The sequence below is a fragment of the Lepidochelys olivacea genome (genome assembly GCF_965140295.1).
Source record: "Lepidochelys olivacea isolate rLepOli2 genome assembly, chromosome: 11".
In the NCBI taxonomy this organism is placed as follows: domain Eukaryota; kingdom Metazoa; phylum Chordata; order Testudines; family Cheloniidae; genus Lepidochelys; species Lepidochelys olivacea.
The window spans coordinates 18180662-18202936 of record NC_140421.1 but is presented as its reverse complement, the minus strand read 5'-3'; the positions used below and the strand labels follow the sequence as shown (position 1 = coordinate 18202936).

Here is a 22275-nt window from a genome sequence, read left to right as displayed (position 1 = left end):
TCAAGAGGCTTGCTATGTGAAAGGAGTCACCAGTACAAAAGTTTGAGAACCACTGCTGTAAATCAAGTCACCCCTTAACCTTCTCTTTAGTAAGCTAAAAAGATTGAGCTTTTTGAGTGTGTTGTTATAAGGAATGTTTTCTAATCCTTTAATCATTGTTGTGGCTCATCTCTGAACCCTCTACAGTGTATCAACATCCTTCTTGACCTGTGGATACCAGAACTGGACACAGTATTCCAGTAGCAGTTGCACCAGTGCCAAATACAAAGATAAAATAATTTCTCTACTCCTACTCGAGATTCCCCTGTTTATACATCCCATAAATCATATTGGCTCTTTTGGTCACAGTGTCACACTAGGAGCTCATGTTCTGCTCATTATCTACCACAATCCCAAAATCTTATTCAGAATCACTGCTTTCCATGAGAGAGCCCCTCCATCCCAGGTATGGCCTACGTTCTTGCTTGCATACAATTTACCAAGCCATCCAGATCACACTAAATTAGTGACCTGCCCTCTCTATTATTTTATCACTCCCCTAAGGCAGAAGGGGCTTCAGAGTTGAGTACAGAGTGATGGAAAGTACAGCTGAGCCAAACACAATATCAGAGGCAGAGTTGTGAGTTATAGCACAATGTTCGGTGAATGTATGTATAAATGCCCAAGTAGCAGCTCTACAGATTTTAATGATTGGCACATTTTCCAGGAAGGCCATGGAAGTGGCAATAGACCTTGTAGAATTAGTGCATATAAGCAAAGGTGGTTGACTGTTATAAGATTGGTAACAAGAGTAAATGCAGTCTGATATCCATTTAGAAAGTCTCTAGTTAGAGATAGCCTACCTTTTTGATATGTCTGCTAGTGAGATGGATAACGTATTGGGTCTTTCCGAAAGATTTTTTTGTCTTGTCTATATAGAAGACCAGAGCTCTCTTGACATCCAGGATGTGCAGCAGGGCATCTGGGGATTTAGATACAGTTGGGGGTGGAAGACTGGCAAGTGAATGGGCTGACTGAGATGGAACATGGAAGAAAGCTTAGGTAAGACTTTGGGGGTGGGGCGGCAGCATGACCCTGTCCTTAAAAAACCCTGAGTTCGGGGTATGCTATTGGGGCCCCTATTTCTTCAACCCATCATTCCAACGTGATGGCTATCAGGAATGCTGTCCTCATTGACAAATGGAGAAGTGAGCAGGTAGCCAGAGGTTCGAAGGACTGTCTTGTTAGGCATTTAAGGACCAGATTGAGGTCCCATACTGGGATAGGGCATAGGACTGGCAGACAGAGGTTTCCCAGCTCTCTAAGGAATCTCACTGTGCTTGGGTAGGCAAAGACGGAACAGCCGTCTACTGAGGGTGAAAAGCCATAATGGGTGCCAGGTGGACTCTTATGGAGCTCATTGATAGATCCGAGGTTTTCAGAGCTAGGGTGTAGTCTAGTGATGAGGTCATCGGTGTAAGTTGTCTGTAGTCACACCAACTGGCAAGCAATGTCCACTTTTGAGAATGCATGTAATGAGTAGATTGTTTTCTACTTTGTAATAGTGCTCTTTTTACATCTCCTGAGCAGGCTGTCTCTATTCCCATGAGCCATCAACCAACCATGCTTTGAGATGAAGCATCATGAGACTGGGATGGAAAATCTTCCTGCCCTCCTGGGAAAGGAGATGGGGAGTGGTGTAGAGAGTAATTGGAGGGCAACCAGACAGCTGTATCGTTTGCCTGGGCCAGGTCAGAACTATTAGAATGTCTCTGGCTCTTTCTTTATTTTGAGCATAACTGACTTTTAGGTGCCACAAGTACTCCTTTTCTTTTTGCGAATAGACTAAGACGGCTGTTACTCTGAAACCTGACTTTTAGGGGAGTCATCAGGAATGCATACAGTAGGGCTGACAACCACTGAAGGCGAAAAGCATCCCCTTAGGATTGGTGACCCAATCTACCTCTCAAGCAGAAGCGTGCATTTTTTGTTTGATGCCGTGGAGACAAGTCTATCCGAGGGGGAGCATCCCATTGACAGGATATCTGGTGCAATATGTCGGGGTCTATTTCCCACTTGTGATCTTGGAAGAAGCGTCTGCTGAGTGCATCCGCAGTCACGTTCTGAATGCCTGGGAGACAGAACGTTGAGATAGTGATTTAGTTTTGTATGCATTAGTTCCAGAGTCTGACAGCCTCAGTACAAAGGGAAGGGGATCTTGCTCCTCTTTGGCAACTGATGTAAAACACGTGATATATTGTCCATCATGATCTTTGTGTGTTTACCCTTGATTAGTGGTAGGAATTGGTGACAGGCATATTTGATCGTTCTGAATCCAAGGAGATTGACGTGTAGTATTGTCTCTTGATGCTTCCACTTGCCCTGGATCGTGTAAGCATTGAGACTGCTGGGGGAGGATGTGCAAAGGGAACTCCTGTGCACACGTTGTGATGGTCCTTCCACCCGTTGAGGGATTGTTTCACAACGGTAGGTACGGAAAGAAGCATACTGCCTAGTGGGTGAACAGCCAGTTTGGAGTCACCCTTGAAGGCAGTGCATTCGAAGTCTGGCATGTTCTGTCACGAAGGTGGTGGTTGCTATATGCCCCAGGAACGGACTATGGTTTGGGGGCTGAACTGAATTGTGTTTGCTATGCTGGAAAGAGCCACAAACCCGTACCAAGGAAGGTAGGCTCTTACTGCCACTGAATTGAGATGTGCCACTCTGAACTCTAGGTTCTGTACTGTGGCCAAGGGGGATTTTTGTATGTTCAGTTGTTGGCCCAATTCAAGGAAGAGGCCTATGGCTTCAGAAGTTGCCTGCAATGTTAGTTCCAGAGAGCGGCCTTTCAGCAACCAATCGTCCAGGTAATGAAATATTAAAATACCTTTCCTGCAGAAAGAAAAGGAGTACTTGTGGCACCTTAGAGACTAACCAATTTATTTGAGCATGAGCTTTCGTGAGCTACAGCTCACTTCATCGGATGCATGCCGTGGAAACTGCAGCAGGCTTTATTTATACACAGAGAATATGAAAAAATACCTCCTCCCACCCCACTGTCCTGCTGGTAATAGCTTATCTAAAGTGATCATCAGGTGGGCCATTTCCAGCACAAATCCAGGTTTTCTCACCCTCCACCCCCCCACACAAATTCACTCTCCTGCTGTTGATAGCCCATCCAAAGTGACAACTCTTTACACAATGTGCATGATAATAAAGTTGGGCCATTTCCTGCACAAATCCAGGTTCTCTCACCCCCTCACTCCCCTCCCAAAACCACACACACAAACTCACTCTCCTGCTGGTAATAGCTCATCCAAAGTGACCATTCTCCCTACAATGTGCATAATTAAGGTGGGCCATTTCCAGCACAAATCCAGGTTTTCTCACATCCCCCCCACCCCCATACACACACAAACTCACTCTCCTGCTGGTAATACCTCATCCAAACTGACCACTCTCCAAGTTTAAATCCAAGTTAAACCAGAACATCTGGGGGGGGGGGGGGGGGGAGGAAAAAACAAGAGGAAATAGGCTACCTTGCATAATGACTTAGCCACTCCCAGTCTCTATTTAAGCCTAAATTAATAGTATCCAATTTGCAAATGAATTCCAATTCAGCAGTTTCTCGCTGGAGTCTGGATTTGAAGTTTTTTTGTTTTAAGATAGCGACCTTCATGTCTGTGATTGCGTGACCAGAGAGATTGAAGTGTTCTCCGACTGGTTTATGAATGTTATAATTCTTGACATCTGATTTGTGTCCATTTATTCTTTTACGTAGAGACTGTCCAGTTTGATCAATGTACATGGCAGAGGGGCATTGCTGGCACATGATGGCATATATCACATTGGTGGATGTGCAGGTATACGAGCCTCTGATAGTGTGGCTGATGTTATTAGGTCCTGTGATGGTGTCCCCTGAATAGATATGTGGGCACAATTGGCAACGGGCTTTGTTGCAAGGATAAGTTCCTGGGTTAGTGGTTCTGTTGTGTGGTATGTGGTTGTTTGTGAGTATTTGCTTCAGGTTGCGGGGCTGACTGTAGGCAAGGACTGGCCTGTCTCCCAAGATTTGTGAGAGTGTTGGGTCATCCTTTAGGATAGGTTGTAGATCCTTAATAATGCGTTGGAGGGGTTTTAGTTGGGGGCTGAAGGTGACGGCTAGTGGCGTTCTGTTATTTTCTTTGTTAGGCCTGTCCTGTAGTAGGTAACTTCTGGGAACTCTTCTGGCTCTATCAATCTGTTTCTTTACTTCAGCAGGTGGGTATTGTAGTTGTAAGAAAGCTTGACAGAGATCTTGTAGGTGTTTGTCTCTGTCTGAGGGGTTGGAGCAAATGCGGTTGTATCGCAGAGCTTGGCTGTAGACGATGGATCGCTGGCAATGGCCCACCTGATGATCACTTTAGATAAGCTATTATCAGCAGGACAGTGGGGTGGGAGGAGGTATTTTTTCATATTCTCTGTGTATAAATAAAGCCTGCTGCAGTTTCCACGGCATGCATCCGATGAAGTGAGCTGTAGCTCATGAAAGCTCATGCTCAAATAAATTGGTTAGTCTCTAAGGTGCCACAAGTACTCCTTTTCTTTTTGCGAATACAGACTAACACGGCTGTTACTCTGAAACCTTTCCCGCAGAGCGAAGCTGCGCTGCTACTATCAACATGACCTTCAAAAAGACCCTCAGGGCGGATAAGCCAAAGGGGAGCACTTGGTATTGTAAGTGGTCCTGGCCAACAATAAAATGGAGGAATTGTTTGCTATCCACCCATCCCGCAATGTGTAAATATGCATCTTGAAGGTTGAGGACTGAGATCCAATCCCCTTGCTCAAAGGAAAGAATTATTGCTGGAAGCATCACCATTTTGAACTTCTGCACCTTCACACGGGTGTTGAGTAGTCTCAGGTCTAGGATGGGTCTCCAAACGCTACTCTTTTTTGGTACTAGGAAGTATCTTGAATAAAACCCCTTCCCTCTGTCCTGTACAGGGATTGGTTCTATAGCTCCCATTCCTAAGAGTGTGTCTATTTCTTGATGAAGCATGGTCTCATGAGACGGGTCCTTGAAGAGGGACGGGGAAGGGGCATTTGTTGGTGGAAGTGAGGTAAAGTAGATTGTATAACCTGTGGAGATGATCTCCAAGACCCACAGTGATCAACTCCCAGACTCGCCTGAAATGGTGAAGGTGGTTACTGAAGGGAGAAAGGCTGATGAATCAGTGCAGCTGAAGAGGATGGTAGTTCGGACACTCGACCAACATGTCAGAATTGCTGCTTAGAAATGGACAGGTGTGAGATGGGAGGCTCAGAAGCAGATATTTCCTTCTCTGAAACCTCTGCTTTTTCTGGTGTGGCTATGTCCTCCGGAATTGGACGGGACAGGATCTCTGGGCTGTCTGAGACTTGCTGAGTTTTCTCTTGTATGTAGGAGTATAGATGCCAAGAGAACACAAAGTCGCTCTAGAATCCTTCAAGGTTCACAGAGACTCATCCATACTATCTGCAAACAACTTAGGTCCATCAAAAGGAAGGTCTCCAACTGTACTCTGAACTTCCTTTGGGAAATCACAGAGCCAGAGCCAAGAGGATCCTCTCATCACCACCGCTGTAGCGATCCAACTGGTGGCAGTATCAGCAGCATCGAGGGAGGCTTGAAAGGTTGTCCTGGCAAGTAGTTGGCCCTCCTCAACAATTGCCTGGAACTGCTCCCTGTGTTCTGCTGGCAGACGGTTGATGAACGAGGTTAACTTGTTATAATTGACACAGTTGTATTTTGCCAAAGCCTGGTAATTGGCAATTCTAAGCTGTAGGGATGCTGAGGAGTAAGACTTTCTCCCTAGTATGTCCAGGCATTTGTGGTCTTTGTCATGAGTCCTGGATTTAGCATGGTGCTGCCTACCACTTTCATTCCCTGCATCCACTATCATGGAGTCAGGTGAGGGATGGGAAAATAAAACCTCCAAATCCTTTGCTGGAACATAATACTTCTTTTCCATTCTTTTGCCTGTAGGCAGAATAGAATCTGGGGTGTGCCAAATGATCTTTGCTGGATCTAGAAGAGCCTCATTGACAGGTGAGGCTATGTGGACCAATGAGGGTGAGTGAAGAATGTCAAGTAGCTTATGATGAGACTCTGTAACCTCCTTGAGGGGAATCCACAAGGAGTCTCTGTCCCTTTTGACCAGGTCCTGGAAGTGTTTAAAATTAGCCACCAGGGATCAGGAGATGTTGGCCGGCGGGAGGAGATTCCTTCACTGGTTCAAAGATTGCTTAAAGGATTCCTCTGAAGGATCAGATCTACTAGAGGAAATAGGTGATGCAGGTTGCTCCTCTCTGTGATGGGTACTAGATGCTCGGGGGAGGGTGGGGGGCATGTGGCTCTGCGTGCTGCCCCTCTCTGCAAGCACTGCCCCCGCAGCTCTCCCAACCAATGGAAGCTGCCAGGGTGGTGCTTGCAGGCAGAAGCAGCGCGCAAAGGGAGACCCCTCTGTCCCCTGACCCCCGGGGCCGTGCTGGCCGCTTCTGGGAGCAGCGTGTGGCCTTAGCAGCAGCCATGCTGCACCGCCAGAGATCGCAATCAACTGGGAGATCCTCTAGGATCGACCGGTTGGTGACCATTGTACTAGATCATTACTGTCAATACTATAATAGTTCAGAAAAACTCAGGTATGCAGACTTTGCAAATAACGGCAAAAAACAGAATCGAAAATAGATTTGTACAGTTACTGAGCTAGATGAAGATGAATATTTAAAAATGTATTTGGTATATGCCAGATCACACCCCAAGCGTTACAGTTCGATAAACCCACAAAACTTTACTAAGTTTTCTTTTTGGTCTCTCTCTCATATTAATATCCTTTGCTTACCTAAAAAGTTTAATTTATTCTCTGGCACGGATAGGTTTAGCACCATTTGTGAGTGCAACAATGCTGAACTATTTTATAATACACTCTATTCTGAACTGCAAAAAGAGAGATGGCCCAGAGCTGAGAGGCTCCCAACAATGGAGTGTAACTCATACATTTTTCTCACCATGTGAAAAGCTCACTGGAAAAGCTCTTGTAAACGAGAGAAACACCTTTAGTATGGATTCCCTCCACTGTGAAATTCATGGAAGCAGAAAATATAGCACTGTGCTCCCAATAAGTTTCTTTTAACTATACTGCTGTGTAAACTGCAGCATGAGAAAGTTACTAAGTCTGCTTGCTTAACAGTCTGCACAATAGCTGAACATGATTTCTGTTTTAGAGATTGTTACACTCTGCAGCCAAATGCTAATAAGACACTCCTTATGTTATTACAGCTGTATGGAAACTGGAAGTTCTATTCTGCAGAGAATTTCTCATTTCTAAAAAAAAGTTTGTTCAGAAACAGAATGGAAAGTTGGGGGTCATGACATTTTCCACATTGGAAGTGGAGTGGACATGAGAGATGCATGATGGACATTTTCAGGGAATTCTGTTTTGGATGAACAAAAATTGAATTTTGTAAAAAACTTCCAATCTGAGCTCCCCAACTGCCTTCCTGGCAGCCCAGGGAGTCTAGGAGCCTGGGTTAGGCAGGAAAGCTTTGAGAGAATCCCCATGTTCCCAGTGGAACATTTCAATTCCGTCCAATCAGCATTTTCCAAAGGGAAACTGTTCAGTCAGAAAATTTGAGGTCTAGTTGTTGTTATGCACTACATCAACCACACACTTAAGCTAGCCATTTTATAAGTTCTCCCTATTTAAAAAATGCCTCTTTTGAAAGCCATTTTCAAATTCTGGTCTATAAGCCGCACAATATAGTGGCAGCTTCAAGCTCTTGATGATGATTATGAGCAACTAAACTATTTCAGACGTTTCAACCATATATTTGGGGCTTGCAAAGCAGTGATCAAAAATCACACTTTAGTGGTCATCTACTGGTTCTTGGAATGTGTTGCAGAAATTGGATCTAGTTTGAGATGGAAAAAATTTGAGGGTGCTCCATACTTACATATTTGTGGGCATCTGTATTTCATGATGGACTTAATTATAATTTGTAGTGATCTCTGACTTTTCAAGGACAGGTTTCAGAGTAACAGCCGTGTTAGTCTGTATTCGCAAAAAGAAAAGGAGTACTTGTGGCACCTTAGAGACTAACCAATTTATTTGAGCATGAGCTTTCGTGAGCTACAGCTCACTTAGCTCACGAAAGCTCATGCTCAAATAAATTGGTTAGTCTCTAAGGTGCCACAAGTACTCCTTTGCTTTTTTCAAGGAAAGAATCCTTGTTTGAGACGTTGCACGAACTGGAAAGTACAATACTGGAGTTCACAGGTATGAAAGAATGTGGTTGGCCCTTTATGTCTGAAAACTTATGCTTAGAAATGGAACTTTTGAAGGTAAAAGTGTCTCTGAAGGTTTATTATTATTATTTTAGAGGCAAAGCTGAAAAAAATAGCAGGTTTATACTTGAAGCTGCAATTGAACATATAGATACCAGGTTCACTGTTGGCTATAGCAGTCATCATTTTAGTGCTTTTGATGTCCTGACTATACACTATGATCTAGTGAGCGGAGAAACATAACTGAATCATTAACAATTTGCTAGACCACTTTATACAGGTATTGCATAAGAAGGGAGGAGGGGAGTGGCTTCTTCTAGTGCCTACAATTAAATAGGATTAGAGCCACAACCAGGGAATGTGCACATGCATGTTAGGAGATTTGTTAAACTACCAGATCATGTCTTTCAGAATATATTGCTTTTGGGAAAAATACTGTTCTCACTGTCCTTTAGTAATGCAATATTAGAATGTAGGGTTTCCATGATTAACTTGATACAAACAAGCCAGCCCACCAAGATGCAACAAACCAGCTGATGCAGATACAAGTGAACAGTCAAAGTGAAGGTGTTTTATAATCATGTCAAGCTATTCTCTCCTGCCCTGCAGGAAAGCCAGGAACAAAATATTCAAATGCATGGTCACAGTGAACACTAACAGCAAACACTAGCGGAGGACTAATTTAGTATTGTGATCAGATCACATACAGATGTCAAGTCAGGTGACCAGTCACTATATTATTGATGAGATACTAATCCTAGATATTAGATTTTTTTAATTCAAATCTGACTACTTTATAAATCTCAGTTAACACTCTCAATCTCAGGCTGCTGTTATTTATTTTTTATTAAAGCAAGTGTAAAGCTAAATATATCAGAGTGACTAAATGTCAGATATACTAAAAATAAGAGAAATGACAACCCACATCATAACGACCCATATTATCAACAAGCAATCTCATTTGGTCATGACTTAGCAAGACATTTCATTTTAATTGACTTATTTGAGAATAAGACTAGACCCTAAAAATTGGGACAACAAGATCTGATATCTTCGCTACCTGTTATCAGTTTTTTAAATGTTAGCCTGGCTACGTACAAGCAAGCAAATCCTTTGTTTAAGAGAGCTTTGATAATTATGAAATATCAATTTATTAAATAAGAAACATGGAAAATATTTGAAAAATAGAAAGACTAATATATTTGAAAAATGTCACCAATATAAATGTAAAGATCCAATTTAAAGAAGCAAAGATTATATTTGAAGAGATTATTTAAAAGCAGATGTAATAGGCTAGCATTTCAATACCGGTCTCTCAAGAACCTACAGCTGTTAAACACCATCATTTGAGAAATATAGCGAACTCTCAAAACTACAGTTTCAGGGAAGAATCAAAGCATAGCAATAACGTGGAAACCCTTTCAAACTCTCACGAATTGTAGATTTTTGCAAGGTGCATTGCAGGGATCCAACATTTTTAAAGACTTCAGTACTTTGGCACAATGATAGTGACATTTTACATTACTTCTTTCATCCAGACAGATCTCATGAGCACTTTACAACTACAGTGCCTTCCATTTAATTCAGTCACTAATCAATCTGATCAATGTAATTTGGATCAAAATATCAGAAGCCAAATCACATAAAAACAAAACCCAACTCCCACCTTTTATTTTGACAGTTACTAGGCTATCGTTATTAGATGATTCAATAATAGCTATGTAAAACTGCTTAATGAAAACTAGGATTTTTAGTGTAATACAAGTAAAAAGAGCCCTAGGAAGACTCATGTTACTGAAGAAAGATTAGAGGTAAAAACTGTTATTTCGTTATAAGAAGTTATAAACAATATCATGTGCTCTGCAAGTTGTGATAAGCATCCTGGAAGTTAAATAAGCAGTTGAACATGATTTCTGTTTTAACCAGCGAAGAGAACAAATTTAACTGGAGAGATTTATGCTCAGGTTATTATTAAAATGTCAATATTTACCCACAGTGGAATCCATGATTAACACAGTAATTTCACATTCTAAACACAGGGGAAAGCTGTGGTGATCTCAGGTACATTGGTGTGGCACATATAAGTACATGCTGACTTTTTAAATAGTAACATTGTGTGTGTAGGCACAAAGTACACATACAGAGTGGTTGTCTTTTAAAAGAGTCATAATTTTCCCAAAGCCGCTGCACAGAAATGCAAGGCTACCACTGTTTTCCCCTATACTTTGAATAAGAGATCTCTGTGGTAGACTGCATAGCATGACTGAAAGGAGTTTACTTTTTAATGGCTTCTGTTGTAACAGTGCACAGCAACAAATCATCAACAGTGGGGAAAAAAGTGGAAAGGCTCCATAGATTCCATTTTGCAAATTTAAAATCACGAAACGTTTCCTTCACAAACCCACTGACTGAAAATTACACATTTTATTTGAACCTGATCCACTAACAAGTTTCTATGCTTCAAATTATCCTCCTAAAAATGTGTTTATTATATCCTGCATAAAACTGTCCAAGGGTAAGGGAATTGGATGGTAAATTGAAAAAAAAAAAAAGTGTTCTAACCTCTGGAGAAAAAAGTTTATTTAAATGTGTACACTGCTCTTATCTTAACTTTAGTTCAAATGCAGACTATGGGACCATAGGCAAAAAGAACACTCTAAAAGTCTCTCTCTCTCTGCTCATGTGGAGCTGAGGAAGTAACTGAATCTGGAATTAAATGCTTTTTATCACTATAGAGGGATGTGACTCCAGGTTAAAGTAATTGCTAGGGCAGTGTATGAGAGCCTGCAGTGCAGTTGTCAGATAGCACCTAGCTTTTAAATTGTGGATTTAAAAATGAACTACATTATCACAGATGATAATCTCTTTGCTGTGCTTTTCAGTTACAAAAAAGGAAAAATGAGTTTAATGATGTTTTGAAACTGGTTTTAAGATGTCTCTCCTAGGCTGGATGGCATGAGCCAAGTTTTCTATAAGTGGCTGCTAGTTTGTCAAGCACATGCACAGTTGTTAGGGCATTCTTAGGTGCTTGTACATACCCAAAGGCCAGGTTAAATTCCTTTTTATTTGGCCTTGTGTTTCTAAAGCCCCTTAATGCAGGTGTCAATTAATGGCAAGATGGCATTTGAGTTCAAGTACAGTAATTCTTTAGTGGTTTTAGCGTTTTTTCCTCTTGGCAATAAGCTTACTTTTGTTTCTCTCAGCAGAAACTGCAAATCCCGCCCACTAAGTATGCCATGGTTTTTCACGTAGCTGGGCATATGGACAGTACTTGTCCCGTGGACGGTTCCATGGACTTCCATGTAGGTATGAATGATGTCCAAATAAGCCTTCTTATCCTATAAAATGAAACAAAATTTGTTTTAGTCTTTACAAACTTTAAGAAGTGATGCTGTCCCAATCAGAACTGGTTATCTACCTAAACAATGTCCCAAAGCCCTAAATGAAAGGTCGGTGGTTCTCATCTTTCATAACCACATCTTTGACACAAGACTTGATAGCGTATTATGTGATTAGCATTTTAAAGTCTTAATTTCTAAAAGTTTTGTGCTAGTTTGCAATACAGACAGCCTGCTCCTGTTCCACAGAAATCAATGGGAAAATGTCCTGTTAATTTCAATGGGGCACAATCAGGCCCCCAAACTGTAGTAACTAAGACAATACATGTTTTCAAGACAGAAGTTGAATTGAAAACATTTCTACACATAATAAACTCAATTTTGTAACCCACACTAGTGGTGATGCACACTTACTCCACTTTCATTGGATTACTTATGCAAAGTCGTGCAAACAACAGTTGCACAGTTCGGCCTAAAAATAATAGCTTCCTGCAAACTGGTTAGAAGAGTTGTTGAGGTATTTCTGTTAGGAACTCAATATAATTGGCCTTGGCACATCCTCACTGTGAGGAAGGAAGGAGTTAATCTTATCTCACTAGTGCAATTCTTGCCAACACTTATACAAATGCTTGCTTAACTTTAAGCACATAAATGGTCCCATGAGACCTCTACCAATATTTACACTCACTGGCTGAAGTTTAAAGGAGCTTTGAAAAGGCATTAGAAGAGTAATGTATTTCTAGGACTATTTTTAAATCAAGTAACAGAACAGTGTACTGTCCTAGTTTGCAGACAAGAACTATTTTAATTTTCAATATCATATGTTAATAATGTTTCCTGAGTTTTAAAGAGATGCAGACTGCAAACATTCCCATTAAAAAAATCTAAACTTCATTGACTGAAGACTGTCTTCACAGTCAGTAGTACCTTTGTGAGCAAGGGCCATAGACACGCTCTCTGAGAGACATATTCAAGAACTTAAATTTGACCCCTTTGGGGGGGCACATTCTGCCCCACCCCTTCCACCAGGAGCTCACTCTCTCCCCATCTGGCCCCAGAAGGAGCTTCCTGCCCCCCATTGCCCCAGCCCCAGCTCGCTCTTCCCTCCCCCTCCACCTCCCTGCCCCGGCAGGAATTCACTCTCTCCTCCCCCACAGCCCTGGCCCTGGGAGGATCTTGCTCTTCCCTGTCTCCGTGGGCCCAGGATTGGAGAAGTTCTGTGCCCCTGATGATTACAGGGGGAGGGTGGGGTGTGCCTTTCTTGTTCTCCACCCCGCCCCAATGCATGCCCCTTCTTTCTCTCAAGATTTGGACATAAGCATCCACACAGTGTAATCCTAACACCAAGCAACAAATGTCTCGACTCTTGGGTGGCAGGACAATTTCTAGGCTTGTATTTTCTACCCTACTTGATTTGTCATATGCAACCCCTACACACCACTATTTGACAGCTATGTATGAGAAAGTTGGCCAACGGTGATACTGAAGTTCCCTCAAAGGGGAAGTAGACTAGGAAAATCCTATTACTTGGATGCCTGGGACAATAAGACACGAAGCCTAGACAAGTGAAATTTTATTATTTACTGCTTACCAAAAATGGACGTGCATTAAGTATTCAGTGTATCCTATATGAGGATTGAAAATAAAAGACGGTTTCTAGCTTTAGCTTCCTCTGTGGTTTGGTAACACTTGCAGGGAAGTGGACAACTTGCTCTTTCACAGCCTGCCCCATTGCTAAATCTCTCTGATCAGCCGGTTGTGCCCCATACTATGTTTTAGGAAGAATGCACTGGCTAATTATTATATATGTCAACAAAAATATTGAGAGAACTAAACTTTCTTGTCTGATAACTAAATCCAAGATCCAGAATGTCCTTGTACAAATCAACTTATGAAAAAGGCTTTCGTAGTCTGGATGTTGGAAAAAGCCAGGGATAAAGCAGCTATCCAACTCTGTCAGCTGCTGCTTAGTCTCTACAAAACCTTAAAGCCACAGAAAATACTGTATAAGCCATAAGGTAGTTAATTCAAAGGCTATCTAGACAATAATAATAATAATAAAGTACAGTTAAGTATTACTTCCCACAACCCTAACAACTCAAATATATTTCATTAGGATTACGGACAGGGAAAGGCAGACAGTATAATGAATAAACTCACTTGAGAGAAAGGTTTCACACAGCATATTACAGTAAATGAAACAGCAAAACAGAATTTATATTCTTAATATTGGCTGAGAAAACTCATACAAAGTCATGTATAAACAGAGTTCTGAAAAGTCAATTTTCAAGACTAATAATAGTAAACAAATAATAATGCTTAGCTCTTACATAGTGTTTTTCATTATTAGATCTCAAAGCATTTCACAAGGGAGGTCAGTATCTCTAGCCCCATTTTACAGATGCGGAAAATGAGGCACAGAGTGGTGAAATGACTTGCCCAAGGTCACGCAGCAAACTTGTAGGAGAGCTGGGAATAGAATTCAGGTCTTCTGAGTCCCAGGCTAATACTCTATCCACAGGGTCACAATTTGGTATTAACTGAATGTGTTTTGGGACTTCTTAAAAATTATTATTTTTTCCATTGACTGTTAAAGGTGTCTGATTCACACCACTTCAGCTGTGACCAGGAAGGGGCTCTTCAGGGCTAAAAGGGTGTTCTGTCTCCACACCTATTGTCAAAGGCTTTTTTCTGAGGTGCCTCCTCCCTTTTATTGATTCAGCCTTGCTGTGCAGTCTGAAATCTTTAATGGGTACCCAGGTTCAAACCAAAACAATGCAGGGTCACTGTCTTGTCTAACTTCAAAAAGGGCACCTTCCCCTACTCAAGGCCTTGGCCACGATTCAAGTGCTCATCAGCTGGTGTGGATTAATGCATCAGCCCATTGCAAATACAGTCATGAAATTCAGAAGATCCCAGAAATTAGAGGTGGAAGGGACCTACACTATTAGTTCATTCCCATCCCTGGTTCTTGGTTGTATATTTACTAGCATTTTGTCTCAAGCTATTAGGCTTTCACAACTTCCTGGAAGACCATTATGAAACGCTGTACAGACTTCAACACTCCTGGCCTTTCACAGATGTGGAAATTGAGGAAATGGAGGCAAAGCGACTTAACCGAGCCCACACAGGAAGTCAGTGGCCAAGTCAGGATTAGCACACTCAGTGCTGCCCCAATTCCCAAACCCAATGCTCAGCTGTCCTGAAATTATGCCTACAAATTGCCCTTTCCCATCCTCTGTTCTGTCCTAAATAATTCCTCTCATTGGTGTTCACACCCTTCAAATAATTGTAAATGTATGTCCCTCTTTAGCTATCTTTGAATTAAGCAGTACATATTTTAATGACTTACATTTTCCCCACTGGTGAATCTATTTGTTGTTCTTTTCTGAACTTTAATTTTTTAATACATTTCTGGTAAGGAGGTGTCCAGTACTAAACATGACATGCTAGGAGCAATTATGCCACAGCTGTATTCTATTATTTGTATTACAAGAACACCCCAATTGAGGCTGGGGCTCCATTGTGATGGGCAATAAACACACAGTAAGAAACAGCCCCTAATGGAAAAGGAGGACTTGTGGCACCTTAGAGACTAACAAATTTATTTGAGCATAAGCTTTTGTGAGCTACAGCTCACTTCATCGGATTTGTTAGTCTCTAAGGTGCCACAAGTCCTCCTTTTCTTTTTGCAGATACAGACTAACACGGCTGCTACTCTGAAACCAGTCCCTAATGGAATAGCTTTCAATCTAAAGAGACAAGACAGACAAAAGGTTGGAAGAGAAACAGAGGCACAGAACTGAAGTGACTTTCTCACTGTCACAGTAACAGGTGAATGGAAGAGCTTTCAGTAGACACTTTGTCTTATCTCATGTCTTATTCCAATGGCTTCCAAAATGGGCTATGTTTCCTTTTGAGACAGTGATATAATGCAACATCTCTGAGCATGTAGCCCCAAATTATTTTGGCTCTTTCCTGCCACACTGGATGAAAACGCATGTCCAATTTGCCGTCCAATATCACCCTAAATACCTGCAGAACTAAGCTCCAGGACCTTATCTCCCATTGTAAGTTAGGTCATGCAGGAAAAAAAAAAAAAAAAAAAAACCTACATGCTACTTATAAATGACCCATAAAAGAACAAACCAAACTTTCAATACATGCGAGATACTATTATCAACAATGAGATAAAGAAAACACAGAGTTGGCTATTATAAAATGCAGTGGTATCGTTTATTTCTTTAGATACTTGTAATTATAGCTTAAGGCTATATATGTAGTATTATTAGCAACTCAAATAATATATTTAGTGCCTGGAAAAAAAAGCTTCAAGTGAATTATGTACTTTAAAATACCACAGGGATAAGCCAACTTGGTTAGACTAGCAACAAAATATAATATGAAGTGCACTGCTGTCTCGCTGTGACTTACATATTATTCTCACAGTATGTTTTTCATTTGTAGAGGATCTTTATTTTTTAAAATAGTGCCCTCCAAGTGTAAATGCTTTGTAAACAGTTAAATCTCATCATGCTCCACTGAGGAAGCACTTCAAGTATTATCCTTCTATTAGGAGCAAACTGAGCAGAGAGATGTTAAGTGACTTGCCCAAGGTCATGCAGTAAATCATTGGAAAAGCAGGCAATAGAAACCAAGAGCCTGGATTTCCAGTCTCTGCTGCCATCATTAGTTAACATGAACACGTTACTGTACTATCTGAAAAATGCAGACTTCAAAATTAAATCAAGTACGTAACCACCCCCCCCCCCGTCCCAATTCTAGTGTTTATAAAGTAGAATATACACTATTAAAAAGTGAGATAGGACTTAGGCTCAGATATATCCCTCATGGTAAATGAAAAAAGCTTCCTGGAAATAAGAGAATACTACCAAAGAAAAAAACAGCTAGAAAGAAAAACAGATGGATTTCCTCAAAATGTTACTGATTTCAGTGAAATAAACAGTTACCTAGCTCTTACACAGCACATTTCTTCTTAAAATAAAAACACACACAAAAGTTATCCAGTCTTCACAGCCTCTCCTAGAGGCTCCTTAAGAACCATATGCATTGTCCCATTTCAGAGATGTAGCAATAGAAGAACAGAGGACAGGGGCCAGATATCCAAAGGTATTTAGGTACCTAAAGATGCAAATAGAGACCTAGTGGGAATTTCAAAAGTGCCTAATTCCCATTGAAATCACTCTCTTGTTAGTGAACTTTTCCATTATGGAAGTACAATGGGGTATATATTAGACCTTTATTCGCACTGCCATTTCAAGCCAATTCTCCAGTCCCTCCTATTGCGTAACAGATGTACACATTTTCACTGTGAGTTGTCTTCTATAGAAGCAATTCTACAGGAGCAATTTCCCCACAAAACAGAATAAAAAAAGTGGGAGATGGAATGCAAATTCTTCTAAAGGGCAAAAGCAGCAATAGGAAAGATACTGTATAAAATATAAACCATTCCTTGATGCTGCCAGAATGTCTATATTTATTAACAGGCTTCAAAATCACAGAATGTGTCCAATTTGTTTATGCAGGTAGTTGCAGCTGTGTCAGTCCCAGGATATGAAACAGAGGAGATGGGTGAGGTAAATTTTTTTTGGACCAACTTCTGTTGGTGAGAGACAAGCTTTTACATTACCTCACCCACATTGTCTTTCTGATTTGTTTAATTATTCCATTCATATCCTGCCAACTGAGTTAGTAATTAACTCCATTCTGCTATGGAGGAAGTATTCTTTTTTGTCTGTGGGCTTGTCTACACTACCAAGTTTTGTTGACAAAACTTACGTCGACACCCAAAAGTCGACAAAAGAAAAATCGCCGAAGGGTGTTCACACTTGCTCCCTCTGTCGACAGATCATGTCCACATTGGGGACATCATCATCAACAGGGTGAGTGATGCACTGTGGGTATGTATCCCACAGTGCAGTGTTATGGGAAGGAAGAGCTGATTGCTGCACATCTTGGGATTCTCTCCCAGTTCCCCCATAGCCACCTCAGCTGCCGAGAGCAGCATCAGGAACAGCTCTGTGAGCTCTCCGTGTTGAGGAATGGCAAAGCAGTCTGTCCCCCTCCCACTGTGGAAGCAGTCTGCCTGCTGCTGGGTTCCTCCTGCAGCGCAGAACAGGAGCATTCCAATGATTTGCTCTTTGTTCCCCAAATGGAGCGGCACACAGATACTTCCCAAGCTTTGAAAGGAGAGGGGTGCATGCCTGCAGGGCAACAGAGATCAAAACACTGAGCAGAGCAATCAGGGATACTGGCAGATTCAGTTGACAAAACAATCAGCACTGTCTACACTGGCTCTTTGTCAGCAATAAAGGGAGGGGAAAAAACAAAAGTCTTTCCTAGGGGTGGAAGTTTTTTGTCATCAAAACTGGGCACTTTTGGTGACAAAAGTCCCATTGTGGTGTGTACGCTCTTGCTGTTTTGTCGCCAAAAGATGGTTTTTGGTGACAAAACTTGGTAATGTAGACAAGGCCTGTGTCAATTAAATCTTCCTAGATCTAAGGTCTGTTTCTTCATAAAATTATTTTGAAATATGGTCAGGAAAATAAACACCCACAACATATTGTACAACTTTTATTTTTCTGAACAGTAGGAAAACGTTACAAAATGATTCTTAATAAATTTGAGAAGTTTAACCAAATGTATTGATTATACAGAGAATTCAATACAGGATCTAAGATTTAGGTAGGAAAATACATAATCATACACAAGTTGATATTTTTAAGATGACTTTTATAGTTACATTAAGTGGATTTCCCTCTCCCTCCAACGTTTGATATTATAGCAGTGAAATATTTTTTTTCTAACAAAGACAATACAAGCTTCTGCATACTGCTAAGACAATGCACTTCAATTCTGACGTTTTGCAAACAAAAAATACGAATACTTTAAGGTTAAGTAATGTAATTCCTTTCTTCAATAAACCATGCAATACTAGTGTTCTACACCAAAGAAAACAACCAGAATGAAACACACCTCATTTTGATGCTTAATTTACTGGAAGAAAAATACGCAAGTATTTTGTTATAATGTAGAATTAGTGCATTTTTTATATTTTAACAGATGAGCACTTCCCCCCATGTGACAGTAAAATGAATGTGAGGTGAATACCTAAAACCTACTGATTTTTAAATGGTTTTGAAACCTTTGTTTAAACTTAGAAGAAGAGAATGTTGTTTCTGAAAATAATACATTCTCTAATGCAGGGGTGGGCAAAGTTTTTGGCCCGAGGGCCACATCTGGGAATAGAAATTGTATGACGGGCCATGAATGCTCACAAAATTACGGCTGGGGTGCGCGAGGGGGTGAGGCCTCTGGATGGGGGTGTGGGCTCAGGGATGGGGCAAGAAATGGGGAGTTCAGGGTGCGGGAAGGGGCTCCGGGCTGGGGCGGGGAAGTGGGGTACAGGCTCTGGCTGGGGGTTGGGGTGCGGGAAGGGGCGAAGGCTCTGGCCAGGGTGCAGGCTCTGGGGTGAGGCTCGGAATGAGGGGTTTGGGGTGCAGGAGGGTGCTCTGGGCTGGGATCAAGGGGTTCAAAGAGTGGGAGGGGGATCAGGACTGGGGCAGGTGTTTGGAGCGCAGGGAGAGGCTCAGGAATATAGGCTCCAGTTGCCGCTTACCTCAAGTGGCTCCTGGAAGTAGTGGCATGTCCCTTTTGTGGCTCCTATGTGGAGGTGTGGCCAGGCGGCTCTGCATGTTGCCTGGTCCGCAAGCACCACCCCTGCAGCTCCCACTGGCTGCTGTTCCCGGCCAATGGGTGCTGCAGGGGTGGCGCTTGGGTGCGGGCAGTGTGCAGAGTGGAGGCCCCTGGCTGCCCTACGTGTAGGAGCTGGAGTGGGGGCCATGTTGCTGCTTCCAGGAGCCACGGGGAGTGGCCTGCTCCCCGGCTGGAGTGCTGGAGCGGGGCAAGCCCCAGACCCTGCTCCCCAGTGGCAGCTCGAGGGCCAGATTAAAGCTGCTGGTGGGCTGAATTTGGCCCGTAGATTGCCCACCCCTGCTTTAATGCGACAGGAAACTTCTGCAATAACAACGATTAGGCTCCTGGTAAACAAGAATGCTACTAATGATGAAAACTTTGAGGATCTTTAGTCACTGTTCTTTAGTTTTAATCATTTAGCCTTCTGGACTGAACCGCAGAAGGAAAAAGCATGTAGCCAACATATATTTCACAGTGCATAGAGATAAAGGTAAATTTGTCACAGCTGCAAGCAGTTATTTGCTAGTTCCTCCTATTCCAAGTCAGACAATAGCATATAGCAACAGGTGGCGAGAGAGATCAACTGACATGTATTATATTTTCTTTCATTATGAGCCTCAAATGACAACAATTCCTCAGCACACAACCCCAAAATCAAAATATTTTCTGGCCTAAAATATTTGAGGAGTGCACAGGAAGGTGTAGCAATAATTCATATGTACAACATATATGGAAAAGTTTAGAAATTCACTGGAGAGATGTGCATATCAGAACGTACAGATAAGTGTCCTCAAAACCTAGACACCAGACTAGGACTAGTCTGGAAAGAACAAATAGGTTTCTTGTTCAGTTTAGATTTCTCATCAGACTCTTTAACCAGTCTGAAGCAATCCCAGTGGAACCATTCAGAATACTCCAAAGCTTTTAGGCAGGAAAAATAATTCAAACAAAAACATGTCCTCTTCCACTGGTGCTTGACACAACAGCTGGCATCACTTTCTCATAAAATGAGTTGTAACTCTCTTCAGCTTTATCACAGAGATTATTCAGGGCAGGTCTTCTATTGAAGGCCATGCAGAGTCACTGCTAACAGTTTCCATCACAAACAAGAGCAGCCAGATTACTCATCAAGGAAAACCTGTTAATATTTGCAAAAACATGGTGCAGAAAATGCTGTAAATCATAATGCTAAACATTTATCTTGCTGGAAAAGTATTTATGAAAGCAAGATAGAAGAACTAAGTTGATCTTGTCTGTGCTACTCTGAGACAGCAAGGAATCTGTCCTTTGAACCTTGTATCCAAAAACAATTCCCATCAAACTAAGGATGAATTTCCATTTATTTTCAAGAGTATTAGTACCAGAAGCAACTAGCACTAGTTATTTTTGCAGCTTGCTAACCAGTAAGGTACAAGGCTACTGCAAAAAACCTCTGAGGTACCATTATTTGGTCTTTTGACAAAAATCTGTCTCTTCCTATGGTAATCATGGACTTCTCAGTTATGGCATATATTTTGGGGAAGCCCCATTCTCTCTCTCAAAGTAATTTCTTCCACTTGAAAGAAAGGGCAATTCTTAGCAAGAATTTGGTCAAAGCAAGACTAATCCTCACATTCCACACTGCCTGCTACACTTTCTTAACACACTAATCTACATATGCAACAAAACTGTGTCTATGCAAGAAATTGGGCGATGACAGTAACATCTTCAGAAATAGCCCTGATTTTGGGTGCAACACTGAACCTTATTTTTTATGTTACTATTCCAAGTGTTACCCTTTATGTTTAATTATTTGTTTGTAACTATGGGAGCATAGATTTCCCAGAATCAGATACTGCGGTCTCTACTCCTTAGAATATTGTCCAATGGCAGAGAGGCTGGGGACAATCATTACAGGCTGCTCTCTCCCTGAAAGTGAAGGGGCATGCCCAGGCCCACCCGTCTCTCTCTCAAATGGTCACTGTACAGGGAGCAGATATAATTCCTTGCAGCTACGTACAGTACTTTGTATGGGAAACAACACACTCAAATCCCTTCTTGACTTCCAGTACCAATTTGGTAAATAGAGATTAATTTAATCCATTCTCTGCTGTTTCAGATATTTGGTCAACTGTAGAGATAAGCCTAGGCCAGAACTGCAAGCTTGAAATGCCTCTATAAACTTTGAAATTGCCCAGCAAAGAACTTCATTGCTAGGGCTCACGTGTAATCAAGAAGGAACCCAGGGATGCCCAGGTATATTTACTTCCAGATCCCTTGCTCCTGAAGGAAAATAAAACAGAGGAGTTCCTGAAGCATAAAGGGAAGGGAAACCTCCTTCCTCCAAATCTGTTATGTTCTAAACATCTCTAGAGGTCCAAACTGAGTAAGTATCCACCAATAACTAAGATCCCCAAATTCAGAAAAGTATCTACATTCAAGACAGCACTTAAATACATGCTTGAGTGATTTCTTGAATAGGGATTTAAGACTATACACAAATAATGTAGCATCCAAAATAGAATTAATTTCTCAGATAATCTAGCTTTAAAAAAGTAATGGATACTTAAACTCAAATGATATATTAGAAATATTAGCTGCCTACCTGTACCATTGTGAAGAACTGTATGGTGTAGCCTACCCACAGTGTTTCTGTTTGCAAAGTAAGCCCCTATAGTCCAGATTGGAAAGGGTTGATTTGTAACAGGCATTATAGCTTGAAGAGTTACTCATGAGAAGAGATGTGAAACAAACAAAAAAACAAGCAAACTTTAAAAACAAACAAATTATTGTCCAAAAAAACCACAGCAAACCAAACCAAACCCTTTCCCTAAAGTTAAGTGAAACTTTTGAGTAACTGGAACAAATGACAAAGTCTCCCTTCTGTTTCCTGTACAGATGCACCCTCAATTCGTTTCTTCCATAAAACATACTCCTTTCTCCTCCCGCTCAGAAAAC

The 22275-nt window shown here is 41.5% G+C and overlaps 1 protein-coding gene across 6 annotated transcripts in view; it reads right to left on the bottom strand.

The window, feature by feature from the left end:
* The window catches only part of MGAT5 (alpha-1,6-mannosylglycoprotein 6-beta-N-acetylglucosaminyltransferase), a 327724-nt gene that overhangs the window by 22193 nt on the left and 283256 nt on the right, over positions 1-22275 (bottom strand). For all 6 annotated transcript variants that reach the window (XM_084643162.1, XM_084643160.1, XM_084643161.1 and 3 more), the window contains one exon: positions 11473-11622. In XM_084643162.1, coding sequence (XP_084499288.1) covers positions 11473-11622 — 150 coding nt within the window. The remainder of the gene's footprint in view (positions 1-11472; positions 11623-22275) is intronic.